This window comes from Lycium ferocissimum, chromosome 2, assembly GCF_029784015.1.
Source record: "Lycium ferocissimum isolate CSIRO_LF1 chromosome 2, AGI_CSIRO_Lferr_CH_V1, whole genome shotgun sequence".
In the NCBI taxonomy this organism is placed as follows: Eukaryota; Viridiplantae; Streptophyta; class Magnoliopsida; order Solanales; family Solanaceae; genus Lycium; species Lycium ferocissimum.
Genome location: NC_081343.1, coordinates 7,690,554 through 7,705,895, shown reverse-complemented (window position 1 = coordinate 7,705,895; position 15,342 = coordinate 7,690,554). Strand labels below are relative to the sequence as shown.

The window sequence follows — 15,342 nt, the reverse complement described above, 5'->3', positions numbered from 1 at the left end:
ATGGATGACATAGTTAAGCATCAAACTGATACTTCATCATTTTAGAAAATCCTAATATAGCTCGGTGTGAGACAGTAGAAAAGTGTTGACTGCATAATAATCACTTCATCAGCCAAAATACAAATTAATGCAGTGGCAGAACTTTTTCCCACATTTCACTTAAGTCCTCTATTACTAGTATTTCCTGTTTGTAAGCCAACCCTTCTCTACAATCCAAGAAATATGACAGAGGGAATGGAGATTATAAGTAGTTCCTACTTGTCAAACTTTGTTGTATCACATCTTCCTACCACTAACCAAGAAGAGTTTTTTGAGTTTTTTATTCACAATTTGCATTGTTAATATTACTAAGATAACACCCATTGTCATAAGAAAAGATGCTAATGGGTGTTCTAAGATACATTGTTGAGGAAATTTATTAAAAATCTACAAGGAATTGTACAAATTAGCCCCATGGCAGTTGCGTGGTTCCATAGATCAAAAGGACATCAATTTAACAGAAACTAAGCCCCCACTTAAGTTGTGTCTCAACTCTCAACAACTTAGTTCCATATTATTCTTTAACAACTACAACCTGCCCCTGCCTACACAAGATTACTATTTTTGAAGTTAACTAGAGACTATCTTCAACCTATAAAAACAAATTTGAAGTTCTATTTAACAACAACTTTGCTTGCAAAACTCCTTTTACTACTACCTCCATCCCAAAACGAGAAGAGTTTTGAGTATAAAGGTCCACTGTTATTGGCCTTAATCATTATAAACACATATTTCATTAGAGGAATGAGAGAAATTGCGTAAAATACAATAGACAATGCCCCCAAGACATCTACTTCTGAAGTGATGTGCACCTTGCTGAATACATCTAAGAAAAACAAAGGGCTTGTCCCCATGTCACCATATATCACATCAAGTGTTTGAAAAATGCTAGAGAAAGAGTAGCCAAAAGAGGCACATCCTGTTTTGTACAAGCAACATAAATTAGTCAAGAATGAAATAGAGAGATCATCCTGTTCTATGATTTTGCTGCTGCTTTGCCTGATAACGCAGCCACGCAGGAGCAAAGCCGTCAGCCCGTCACATTTAGAGAGACCAGAAAGAGACATTAAATACATATATATATATATAACACACAGTCACACAGACCATACACAGACAAAATCATTGGCCTGCAAGAGATGGTCAACCACCATAAAGCATTACACCGGCAAGCGGGCAGAATGAAGCTTAAAACCAATGTCACCAAGTGCATTAGAAATTTAGAAAATTGATACCAAATCAGCAGTCACAAATCACACACCATTTAAAGTTAGAACAGTCTAAAGTTTCAAATTAAAGCAGCAAGCAACAGTCATCAACACCAAGTGCATAATTAAACATCAACATCATAAGTTATAACTGCATAGTCTAAATTCTAAACTTCAAAAGGAACTTGCAACATCAGTGGCATTCCTTGTTGTTTTTCAAGACATCTATGAACATGTCTCTGTAGACCTTCAATCCCATTTCCCCTCAAGTGACAATGGTAAATTTGACCACAATGGATACATTTCATCATGCGCACTCCTTCAATTTCCTCCACCATTTCATAGTGATCCCAAACAGGTGATTGACATTTAGGCGGCATGATCAAACCTTTACAACAAAAGAAAACATAATTATAAGCTAAACACTGATAATAAAATAAATCAAGGACATATACTCAACATGTTATATATAGAATTTTTCTGCCTACCACACATGTCACTAATTGCAACTATATGTGAACAATACTAGATTCTTTTCTAGAACTAGCCATATCTAAAAAAGATATATGTAAGAACTTGTTATGCAACATAAATAAGAAAATTATTTTCAATATAATGAACATACAAAACAAAAAATTCTTACCAAGTTCAAGCTTCTCAAGATACTCTAAATCTTCCTCAATATTAATACGAATAGGTTCACTTCTAAGCCAATCTTGAGGACAAATAAGAGATTGCACTAGTTTAGGAGTCAATGAACTCCTAAAGTGATCAAGAATACGATTTCCTGCACTGAATGCAATTTCTGATGCAACACTTGAAATGAGAATGGCTAACACATCACGAGCCATCTCCGCAAGAATAGGAAATCTCGATTGGCGAACTTGCCACCACTTTAATATATTAAACCTATCCGACTCTGGCTCAATATCTTCACCAAGATATCTATCTAACTCTGATTTACTACCTAAACCTCCACTAAATTCTTTATGCCTCTCAAATAATTGTTTCATTCTCATTGTTCCTCTTCTTTGAAAGTTGCCATAACCACTCACACTAGATGTACTCAATGAGGTGACAGATGAAGTAGGTGAAGATGATGCAGGGAGAGAGCCTTTTGATCTTTTCTTAACATAATAATCAAACAAAGAATGCATATATTTACTCACTTCACCAATTAGTTTCTTCCCGGCTTCTTCTCCAAACATATCCTTCATTGCAAAAGGAACATATTCAAGCTTGTTATGGGGATCCAACACAGATGCAATAAAAATCATCTTGTTCACCCCAATACTTCTTGAACTTTTCTTTCATTCTTGTTGCCATTAATTTCAAACTAGCATCTTCAGTTTGCATCATCTCTTTCAAAATAAGATCAAGCTCAGCAATATCAGTAAAGTGCACATTGGAAGTGACATAATTTGAACCAGATACCTTCAAAGTAAGTTCATAAAAATTTTCCAGAAATGTTACCATTGTCTTCACATTTTTCCAATCAACACTTGTGAGAACACCTGCACGAGTTCCATCTTCACAAATACAGGTACAGAGATAATCCAAGAATCCAACATCATGATAACCATATCTTTCAAAGACAAGCTCAAAATATTGTGCTGTATCAAGCATCAAGTATGTGGAGTTTCATCGAGTGGGAACATCTAAACTTAATGATTTGTTACACGTTATCAATTGAGATTCACAACATTCTTTGAACTTTCTAAGTCTTGCAGGTGACTGCCCAATGTATCTCTCGGCTTGTCTAACTCGTTTGATAGAAATATTTCACAATAAGATTAAGTATATGAGTCATACACCTCACATGAAGGTGTTTACCCTCCATTATATTAGTTCCCCAATTATTCAATTGTTTTGACACTTCTTTCACGGTTACATTATTAGAACTAGCATTATCAACCGTAATAGTAAACACACTATCCAAACCCCATTCAAGAAAGCAATTAGTAATGGTAGTTGCCATATCATCACCCTTATGACTAGAAATAGGACAAAAATTTATAATTATTTTATGCAGTTTCCAGTTTCTATCAATAAAATGAGCCGTCAGACACATGTAGTTGATTCTTTGTATAGATGTCCAAGTATCTATCGTAAGACAAATTTTTGGACGTGCTTCTTTGAAAATCTTCTTCAACTTTTGTTTTTCTTCACTATAGAGATCAAAACAATCTCTTGTCAAGATCCCATGAGAAGGAATCTGGAATTGTGGCAAATTGACTGCCATAAAACTTTTAAAGCTTTTCCTTTTCAACAAAATTAAATGGAAACTCATCAATAATTGCCATTTTAGCTAAATCTCTCTTACTTTTTTCTTGATCAAATCTCCAATTGCTATTCACCTCATCCTTTGCCCCAATTGAAGAAGGTAGGAAACTTATGTGTGTTTGACTATCTTCTACGGGGCGGGGAAGATTAGGACACTTCTTCAAATTGTTATTCATTGATGTAGTACCATTTTTTTTTGTTGCAGCTGCATAAGTTTTCCCACAATGTATACATTTTGCTCTATGAGCTCTATCGACAACTACCCTTTCAAGGTGCTTCCAACAACTAGCTCTAGGTTCCATGACTTTTCTTTTCTTTGAAGCTTCAACTGGACTTGGACATAAAATGTTAGGTGTGTTTTCATTTGAAGCCCCACCTTCACTTAGCCTACTTTCCTTTTCTACCATCTATGAAAGCAAACAAGAAGAATAGAATATTCAAATGTTGAGCACGGCTACACTGAATAAGTGAATATAACTGGGCAGTGAGCACAATCAGAAGTTATAAACTTAAGTTATACACTGTTGAATTCTATGTAAACTTAAGTTAGAAACTGTTGTTAAGTTCTTGTGGAAATGAAAAAGTAGTACTCTTAACTCTTAAGTTATAACGGTAACTTAAATTCTATATAAACTTAAGTTATTACCTGTTATGTTCTAGCGGAAATGGAAAAATAGTACTTTTAACTCTTTTAAATTATAACTGTAACTTAATCCTTGTTGACATAGGTAGCTAAATCAGCTAATAAATCAAAACATCAGCTTTAGCTCTGAGCTTCATTAGCGACCTATGTTAATTTGAGTTTCATTCTTTAAGAAAACTCTTAAATTAAAATCACTAACAAAAATACACACTTAATTGATTAAAACTACCAGACCATCACAATGTCATAGATCTTTTCTCAAATCAATCACAACAACACTAACATTACAGTACTCCTCGTAGCCATGGCCAATTTCAACAAGCGAGCACACAAGTAATCGAGAGAGAAGACAGAAAAACTAATGAGCACACAACAACACAAGTATTCGAGCGAGGAGACCAAACTAATTACTATTTACTTATGTGCTCTTCGAATCCACAGGCCACAACACAAAAGGCTACAACTAAAGCACCAACATGGACAAACAAATTATTCAAGAATTATGAACAAAATGCAACAAAAAAAGAAAAAGCAAAGGGAAAAAAGAAAATAACCTTGTATAAACAAGAAGCAAAGGCACCACTAATTAAAAAAGATCCATTTTTTATAATAAAAATAAATAATAAACAAACCCCACCTAAAATAATCACATTAAATGATGGAAACAACTGAAAAGGCAAAATGAATATATCAGGTGCCTCTATTTCAGTATGGGAGTTGGATTTTATTATTCACTTCATTTTAATCTTGTTTATGCAAACACGAGGGTATAAAAAGCTAAGTACTACTACAAGATCAACATGCACAAACAAAATAATTCAAGAATCATGAACAAAATGCATCTCAAACTCTTTTGATTAAATGTTCTGTATTTCAAAAATTCCAAACGAAAAAGCAAAAAAGAAGCTTACTTAAGAACCCTAGCTGAAGATGGAAGAGAGCAAGTTGAAGATGACAGGATGGAAGAGAGCAAGTTAAACCCTAGCCGAAGATGAGTAGATGACAGGTAGAGCGTAGTGGGTTTTGAGTTTTGAGTGAACTGAAGATGGATAGGGTTTTGAGTAGCCGAAGATGAGTAGATGAAGTAATTTTTATTTTTGCTTGGGTATATATTAGATGGATAGGGTTTCAATAATTGGGTTGGATATTTTATTTTGGGATTGGGATTGGGGCTCTTTAGTTTATTATTTATGGGCAAAAGCCCAATATATATGTATAATATGTTTCAAGAAAAAAGGCGGCTTGTTAAAATTTGATTTTTCGGTTTAATCGAATTAAATTTTGTATAAATCGAAAATCGAACTGAATTGTTGAAATCATATAAATTTAAACCGAACAGGACCGAATAAACCGAAATAGAAATTAACTTCGCAGTTCGGTTGGTTTTTTCGGTTTGAACCACATTGTGCCCAACCCTAGGTTTACCTATGTTAATAAGGCGTTGGAGAATTGAAATTAACTTAGAATCATCATTAGAACTTACCTTGGATGATGGAGGGACCTTGGAGGAAGTTGGGTTCTTGAGAGCTTTCCTTTCTAGAGCAAATTTTCGTGTTTGGGGTTTAGGGAATGATGTAGGGCTTTTAAAATAACCTACCCGGTACGCAGATGCACAGCTGAACGTGTAGCAAGGGCAGTAACACTGCCTCTAGTGTATGGTCAACCACCTGAAGTGTCTTCGCATAGCTAGCCGCGCAAACTGCGCAATGTCTAGTAAAAATCCCATAACTTTTTGCACAGAGATCCGCTCGGGCTCCACCATATATAGATGGAAAGATATTTCAAAGCACTACAACTTTTCATACTGTATGTTTTTTCAAATTCTCAATGGAATTTTCATGAAATCAGGATGAAAGGTAGACCTGCCATAAACTTAGCCGATTCTATCGAATTTCAAGCACCTCACTATTCGTCTTGATTTCGAAACAACTATTTCCATACAAAATCATCCCAATAGTACTTCACATGTCTAAAATACCACATTAATACTCATTTAACACATCCACACCTAATCTAGGTTTATGGATCTCCCCCCTTTGGATAATTCGTCCACGAATGATTATCCTGGTTGTTACTACGGCTAACTATGGACCTTAAACATGATTGATGGGAACATGTGAACACTAAATTGTCATGAACACATGAATACTGAACTGAGAAAATACTGAACTGGTACTGAACTGAATGACTACTAAAATGACTAAAAGACATGGAGATTATAATATATAGGGTCTGAATGAAAAGGTTAGTTACCTTCAACATTTTCTGCTTGCTCTTCAAAGAGATCAGGATACTTAGACTTTATACCCTCTTTAGCTTCCCACGTCGCCTCTTCAACTTTTTGAGTTCTGATAGCACTTTTACTGAAGCAATCTCCTTAGTTCTCAACTTGCGAACCTGTCGATCAAGGATAGCCACTGAAATCTCCTCGTAAGACAGGCTCTCTTTCACCCCTGTGATCTCTGCAGGAACAACCAGAGACCGGTCCCCCATGAACTTCTTCAAAATAGGCACGTGAAATACTGGGTGTACACTAGCCAATTCTTGTGGAAACTCTAACTCATAAGCTACTTGCTCGATCTTTCATAGGATCTTATACGACCCAATGTTACGGTTCACTTTTATGCGAGGCATAAAAGCTACTTCTAGGTTGTGGACTCTTTTAGATTTTTATGTTTTTTAGAATAGCCACCTAATTTATAAGGGAAATTAGGAAAATCAAGTAAAAGGATTTAGTCAAACAAGAGGTAAATCCTTTTAAAACCAGAGTTCGAGGTAAGAGATTTGGTTATTCCTCGGGGAAGGCTATGTATTTTGTTGCTATTGTTAATGATTGATTCTTTTGATGTTATTGATGAAGCTGTGGAATTCAAAATGGAAGAAGAAAGTTTGGTAGAAGTTCTTACTGCTGTTCTAGTGAATTTTGATGCTGAAGACATGGAAGGCTATTTGGAGACGGTGAATTTTCTTTTTGGGTTGGGTTCATATTCTTACCACCCAAAGAAGCATGATCTTGATTTGAAAAATACACCACCAAGAAACCATCCATTGTTGAGCTGCCTAAGCTTGAGCTTAAGCAGCTGCCTGCGCATCTAAAGTACGAGTTTCTGTGCCCAGACAAAACTTTTCCAGCTATTATGTTTGCATTACTAAATGATGAGAAGACAAAAAGGTGTGAATTTTTTAGCAAGGAATAAAAGCTCTCTAGCAAAACCCTACTTTTCATGCAAACCCTAGCCTAAAACTACCTTGTCGCTGGCAACATGGCCACTAGTCAGCCTCCCCTGGTGGTTGGCCAGTCATCCTCTAACCTTACTACAACCAAAGCTCAGCCCATAACACGCCTGCAACTCCCAAAACAAAGTACACAAATTTTTTTCAACCACCTATGTTAAAACTCATGCAAAACCCTCCTGAAAGTAATGCAACAATGACGGCTTCTACTAGTATTTCAATGAAAAAAGTGGTTATTAAGAATGGAATCCTAGTGGTAAGATGGACTCATAATGAAGTGCGCAAATGGAGAAATTACAAAAACTACAATACGCTGTTATTGACAAATTTTCATATGGCTGGCCAGAAATGGATGAACTGCGTAAGATTATTCCTAATCAATGTGAAATCAAAGGAAATTGTGAAATTGGATTGTTTAGACATAGACATGTTTTGATTCGACTATCTCTTATAGAGGATCTTGTTAATATATGTTCTAAACCTTCATATTATTAAACTCCAAAGATGGATATTCATACTTGATGAGGCCACTTATTTATGATACAAAGTTTAAAATAGATGAGGAAACATCTAAAGTAATTTCATGGATATCATTGCCTGGTTTAATGCCAACTTTCTTTGTAAAGGAGACTGTTTTTTCAATTGCATCAGCTGTTGGTACTCATTTGCATGTTGATAAAGCTACTGAGAATCGTACTAGACCTAGTTGTGCTAGAGTTAAGGTGATGATTGACTTGTTGGAGGATCTTCTGATTTTGTTAACATGGAGTAGAGGATGAGGTAACTCATGAGATCAGGATTGAAAAAGTGAAAATCAGATATGACAATCTTCTAAACTATTGTCGTGAGTGTAAATTGCAAGGGCATAATGAAGATGGATGTTGGAATTACCATCCTGAATTATATCAGGAGGAGGATTGCAATGTAGGTAAATAGGTAGGTGCCAATACAGAGAAAGGGAAAGAGATGGTTTCTCATTATGAGAAACAAGTTGATGCAGTGGAGAATGGAAAGGAAATAACTGAGAAACCTGATAATCATAGGGTGCAACAACCATACAGATGGAATTATCAGAAGTTTAGAAAAGGAAGAGCAAGAATCCTAGCCAGTGGAAGGATTCTTGGTGATCTAGGAAACTAGAATGCAATTAAGGATGGAAGAGAGACTAACAACCATATTCAAGCCAAGGAGATTACAAATATTGATATTAGTAAAAAAAAAAATTTAATGTTCTTCAAGATGGGCAACAAGAGACTGATAATGATGGATCAACATCAGGTGTTGTAGAAATACTTGATAATTCCAAGGCTGCTGGTACAGAAGTGGTAGACAAGATAAATGAAGAAGAAGTTATGGATCAAGTTAACAGAAATGAGGAGTGCATTTCCATGACAATTGATAATGTAGTTGTGAAGGGGAAGAGTAGTGTTGTTAAACCAAATGTTATCACTTCAGGTGAGAAGACTGAGGTAGCCAAGAACAACACAGACAAATTGCATAATATGCCTTTAGAAGTTGATGCAGGGACTACTAAGGAGTGGGTTGATAAATATTTTTCTAGAGAAAAGACAATTGATGCAGAGGGATCAAATCACGCTGAAACACAGGATGAAGAGATAGAGGACTTTATATCACCAATAGCAGATGAGGAAAGTAAGAAAAGACTGTATGCTGAACATTCTAGTGAGTTGATGGAAGAGATGGGGGTCAATTGGGAAAATTATTTAGAGAACAAGGATGATAATCAGGTTCACACAGATATAGTCATAATGGAGAATTTGGTTACCTCTATAGAAGAACTGAATGATAGTATTTCACAAGCTATTGTTCAAGTTCCTATACCTGTGGAAGCTGTGAAGATCATTTATCCTATGAAGGACCTTCATGATTTTGTCTCTCATAATATCATAGAGTCAGAAGTTATTCATGATACAGGTGAAAAGGCTGCAAGCACAAGTGATGCTGAGACATCTGAGGCTTTGGCTGAAGCCTTAGATAAGGTAGTAGTGGCAACAGGATTATCTCCAAAATCTCACTCTAAGGTATCAAAGAAGAAACATTGTAGCTCTGAAGGGCAACCTTTTAGTGTTATTCCTTACAGAGCAGCAAAGGGTAATCATAAGTTATGATGAAAACATTATTCTGGAATATCAGATCAGTGAAGACTCAGAAAGCAATCCATAGAGTGCAGATGTTGCATAGGCATCATAAGTTTTTCCTTATAGCACTGATGGAACCTTTTCAACATTTTAGACATATTCAACAATATAAGAGGAAGTTAGGGATGGTTCATGCTTGTTATAATGCCTCTGGAAAGATCTGGTTTTTTGTAAATGCAGATATTGATGTGGATATTGTGTGGAATGATTCTCAACAAATTTCCTGTAAGCTTACCTTCCAACATCTGAATAAGATCATGTTTGTAACCATGGTCTATGCAAAGTATGATGCAATGGAAAGATTAGCATTATAGAATAGCCTTTATGTTCTAGCTGATGGCATGGTAGCACCATGGTTGATAGAGGGTGATTTTAATGGGATTTTGAATGAGAAAGGGAAGATTGGTGGATTACCAGTATTACCAAATGAATATGAAGACTTTGCATTTTGTATTAATTCTTGTGAGTTGATTGAAGCAGGTTTTAAAGGAAGTCCTTTCACTTGGTGGAATGGGAGATCTGATGGGCAGTGTATCTTCAAAAGGCTTGATAGAATGTTATATAATAACTTGATGCAGCAATGGTTTGGTTTCATTGAAGTGGATCATTTATTTAGGACTGGTTCTGACCATGCTCCTTTATTATTATCTGGTAGTGATCAACAACAGCAATTTATTAGGCCTTTCAAATTTCTAAAATTTTGGGTTGATCATGAATATTTCCAATCAGTAGTTACTCAGAACTAGCATGCAAAAGAAGAAAGGGATGTATTTTTATCTTTTAAGCAGAAAGTGAAGAAGATTAAATCTGTTTTATCGGCATGGAGCAGGCAGGTTTTTGGGGATATTTTTAAGCAATTGACCATTAGAGAGGATATAGTCAGAATTAAAGAACAGTTGTTTGAAGAAGGCCCTACTGAAGTCAATTGAATGGTGTTACAAAGAGCTTAGGCTGAACTTAAGAAGTACTTGCACTATGAAGAGGATTATTGGAGACAAAAATCTGGTTATGATTGCTTTGCTGAAGGGGATAGGAACATTAGATTTTTTCACAATATTGTTAATGGTAGAAGGAAAAGAACTCAGATTAGAAGAACTCAGAATTTTGATAGGAATTGAATTGAAAATGTTAATGAGATAGCTAATGAGGCTATTGCCTTTTATCAGAAGCAATTCACTCAGGATTTAATGCATAATTTTCAATATGAGAGGGCTATATTGCATCACATTCCTAGTATGTTATCACAGGAGGAGAATGCAGATATTGTTGCTATCCCAACTATGGAAGAGGTCAAACAGGCTGTGTTTGAATTATCAGGAGATAGTGCTAGTGGTCCAGATGGACTTACTGGTATATTTTATCAATGCTGTTGGGAAACTGTTAGTGTGGATGTATTTCATGTGGTTAAGGTATTCTTTGAGGTTCAGACTTTGCCCAAGTCTATCACTCATACCAACCTGGTTTTGTTGCCAAAGAAGAATGAGGTGGAAAGCTTTTCTGACATAAGACCTATTAGCCTTAGTAACTTTATTAACAAAGTTATCTCTAGAGTGGTGCATAACAAGTTGGAGAAGTCCCTACCTAGATTGATAATTGCCAATCAATCTGGATTTGTAAAGGGCAGGAATATTATTGAGAATGTTTTGTTAACTCAAGAGATAATTTCTGACATAGGGTTAAGGGGCAAGCCAGCTAATGTAGTCCTCAAATTGGATATGACTAAGGCCTATGGTAGAGTCTCTTGGTTCTTTCTGATGAAGGTTCTGAGGAGCATGGGATTTTCTGAGAAATGTATTGATATAATGTGGAGACTGCTGGCTAACAATTTGTAGTCTATGTTGGTAAATGGTCAAGCTCATGGTTTCTTTCACTCAACTAAAGGAGTTAAACAGGGTGATCCACTATCACCTGCATTATTCATACTGTCTGCTGAAGTATTAACAAGGGCTCTTAATGCATTATTTGATGGTCAAGATTTCAAACGGTATATGATGCCAAAATGGAGTTCCAATCTTAATCATTTGGCTTATGCCGATGACACCATAGTTTTTGCATCAGCTGATAAAAAATCTTTGGAGTTAACCATGTCTACATTGAAGGCTTATGAAGATAGCTCTGGTCAGCTGATTAATAAGAGAAAGAGTTCATTCTACATACATGCTAAGGTCTCCAATGTATTAGTGCAACAAGTTGAGCAGATCACTAGTTTTACAAGAGGGAAATGTCACACCCCAACCTTGGAGGGTGTGGTCGGCACCCTGCACCTGAAGGACCGAGCGAATCAACTGTGATATCTGAACTCTGTAACGTGAATCATAGGCCGACAAGGCCGCTGAATAATAATAGTAAGAAGTATATCATGAGAACCTGCAAGCAGAAAAGGCCCAACAACACATATATGCATAACTAGGGCCGACAAGGCCACAACCAAGAAAGACAACTAGTCAGAAGGCCGGCAAGGCCAAACACATTACCTGTACACTGACTGATAGTTTATAAGCCTCTAAGAGTACTAATATGCATCAACTGATTGAGACAGGGCCCCGACATACCTATTGCCATACTCATAATATATAGATATATGCATACATGCATCCTATTTGATGACTCTGACCAAAGAACTCCAAAGAATGAAGTGCAAACATCCCTACTGAACTCTGGTATCCTACTGAGAAAGGTACACCAATCCGTCTACCTGTACTAGTGGGCATGATCACAGCGCATAAATTGCGTCAGTACGAAAGATGTACCGAGTATGTAAGGTGGTAAGAATAAACATGACATAAGCATAAGTGATACAGAAAATATGGGAAGAGATGTAGAGATAACCTGAAACTCTGAACGAGGCCACTGAGGGCGACCATAACCATGACATAAATGTAAATGCATGCTCGTAAAATCATTCCTCACGGTGGAGGCTTATAACATATCATATCGTATAATATATATATATATATATATATATATATATATATATATCCCTCTGTGGGGTGAGCTCATCATCATATCATCAACTCTGCCCAATTGATCAGTGGTATGCACAGCTACATTCCTACCCGGCCATCTAGGACACGGCACAGTAATGAAAGAAATCCATCTAGGTGCACATCTACGTCCCTGTATATATATATATATATATATATATATAAGTGCAATGCAAGACTGACCTCAGAAGAGATATCATAGAAAGAGTCGGAGTGACCTGTTGTCGTTACCCTACGACTTTCATTATTGTCGCTACGTACTTTAGCTTTCAATCAAGAAGACCACAAATGTAAAGGATATGAAATATATTTGATACAGATTACATATGAGGTAAAGATCAACTCAAACGAATGGAAATACAACTGCCTCAACTTTGATGTGAAGAGTACTATAATGAACATCATTCTTACTTCGATAAACAAGAGGGATACGAAATGCGAAAGGTACTTCAATACGAGCTATTCATGAGAAAAAGGTAAGCTTAACCATTTTGGAACATAATCGACACAAGTTGAATAGAAAGTCTTTTAATCGATAGACAAAAGGAGATGTGGAACATAATTTGGTACAAGTCATAGATGAAGTATGTGTCAGCTCAATTATCATGGAACGCGATTGATCCAAGTTAATGGAACAACTTTTCAATGAAAGGTCATTTGAAATCTAGTCATGCCACAAAGAGAATAGGAAGCCTTACATACCTCAACGATGAAGTTTTTCCATGCTTCCCGAAGCCTTGAACACTTTACAACTGACTTCCTACAGGACTCGAACAATTCGAGATCAACTTTGAGCATATAGCCAATAAAAATCTTCATTTGGTCATTTTATCGAGCACCAGTAGGCACAAGTTTGTAAGCTCTTTCGTAGTGTAGCTTCTTGTAAAACACTACCAAAAAACTACTTTTCTACTACTCCTTACTACCATGATTCAATCCATACCATCATAACTCCAAACAATACAACAAACCCAACACAAATAGCTCAACAAGTTAGCCATGTCCATGGAAGTTTCAAGTTTTAACCGTAACTTATTCAGATGGGATTTTCCCTCCATTTTCTTAGGTTTAATACTTGGAGAAGCTTAAGAGAATCATTAAGATGAGGAAAAATACCTTAATTGATGAAGAACACTCCAAAACAAAGATTACTTCAAGTTGAAGAATTCTTCCGAGAAGCGAAACGATGAAGAAATGGAGGTTCTATGATTACTACGAGATTCCTTGCGCTGAGATGACTTGATTAGCCTTTGGATTTGGTTATGATTGATGGAGAAATGTTTGAGAGAGTAACCTAGGGTTTTCCAAGTCTTTGAAGGGGAAGAAATGAGGAGAAAAATCGTTTAAGGGGTCCAATATATACTTAGCTTAAGTTAAGCCACCGACCAAATTTTCTGTCCCGCGGCAGTTTGCGTCCCTGGATGGAAATGCAATTTTCTCTCTACTCTGATATCGCATCGACAAACAGTAAAATGCGCTAGAAACTAGACTCGTAGACCTTCAATTTGATAGGTGGATCACCCCATAACTCCAAGTAGATATAGAGAACGCTCCACGACATCTGACCTGACCCAAATTTCAGTGAAATTTATATACTTAACTTGCAACGCCTTTTGTCGACTTTCGTATTACAACTCATTTGACTTCCAAACTTAACAAGAAACCATTACACAATTCAAATACTTCATATCATTACTTTCTTAGCATGTGAAGCACTCCTAATCTCACCCAAAAGTACAAGTTATCGTATTTTCAACTTGTCGACTTTTGACGAAACTCATTTCTTTGATTCATTTAACCTCCAAACCTTCCGCCACTTACTAATATTATTTATAGACTCTTATAACCATTTATATTAATAAGCTCAATCCATTTTAACCTAAAGATAATTTCTTTTGAACTTGCGTCGACTAACTCATGATGCGACTTTAATGTGCGAAAATTCGGGGTGTAACAGGAACTTTCCTTTTTTATTCTTAGGCTGTCCAATAACTCATGCAAGGAAGAGGAAAGTTGATTATACTGACCTTATTAAGAAGATCAGAGATAAATTGCAAGCTTGGAAAGGTAAACTTCTTTCACCAGGAGGTAAGGCAGTATTGATCAAGAGTGTGTTCATAGTATTCCTATCCATATTCTATCAGCTATAAGGTCTCCCAAGTGTGTGATCAAGGAGATTCATCAGATTTTGCAAAGTTTTTTTGGTCTAGTAAAGAGGATGTGAAGGCTAAATATTGGGCTGCTTGGTTAAAGATGTGCTTACCAATTGAAGAACGAGGATTGGGATTCAGGTCTCTTTTTGATGTATCCAAGGCTTTGAATGCTAAATTATAGTGGAGGTTCAGAACTTCCAATTCTCTGTGGGCAAATTTTCTTTGGAATAAATACTGTAAAAAGCAGTATCCATAATATGTTACATAGAAAGGAGGGTCTCAAGTGTGGAAAATGGTGTTAGAAGCTAGAGATAGCATTGAACAAGAGATCTGATGGGAAGCACATAGTGGTACTGCTAATATTTGGTATGATAACTGGACTAAGCTGGGAGCATTACACTATGTTGTTCCTAATGACTTTATCATTGATGATAGTATGGAAGATGTGAGTAAGCTTATTACTGAGAATGGATAGAATGAGGAACTGCTGCATCATTATTTACCTGAGGAGATTGCTAATCATGTTCTAAAGGAAATGAAAGTGTATATTGAAGAAGATCAATAGGACAAGCCCTGGTGGATGGTGACAAGTTCTGGCAAATTCACAGTTTCTAGTGTATGGGAATTGTTAAGACAAAG

The 15,342-nt window shown here is 36.2% G+C and overlaps 1 protein-coding gene and 1 long non-coding RNA gene across 2 annotated transcripts; one reads left to right on the top strand and one right to left on the bottom strand.

Moving 5' to 3' along the window:
* Window positions 1-1,271: 1,271 nt before the first annotated feature.
* Window positions 1,272-5,331, bottom strand: LOC132033457 (uncharacterized). Its single transcript, XR_009408742.1, has 2 exons — window positions 5,085-5,331; window positions 1,272-1,635 (listed from the first exon to the last, which is right to left on the bottom strand). It is a non-coding gene; the product is annotated as an uncharacterized LOC132033457 (long non-coding RNA).
* Window positions 5,332-11,401: 6,070 nt separating this feature from the next.
* Window positions 11,402-14,884, top strand: LOC132047401 (uncharacterized). Its single transcript, XM_059438450.1, has 3 exons — window positions 11,402-11,684; window positions 14,531-14,638; window positions 14,724-14,884. Exons 1-3 carry the CDS (start codon window positions 11,402-11,404, stop codon window positions 14,882-14,884), a joined length of 552 nt encoding a protein of 183 aa, XP_059294433.1.
* Window positions 14,885-15,342: the final 458 nt, after the last annotated feature.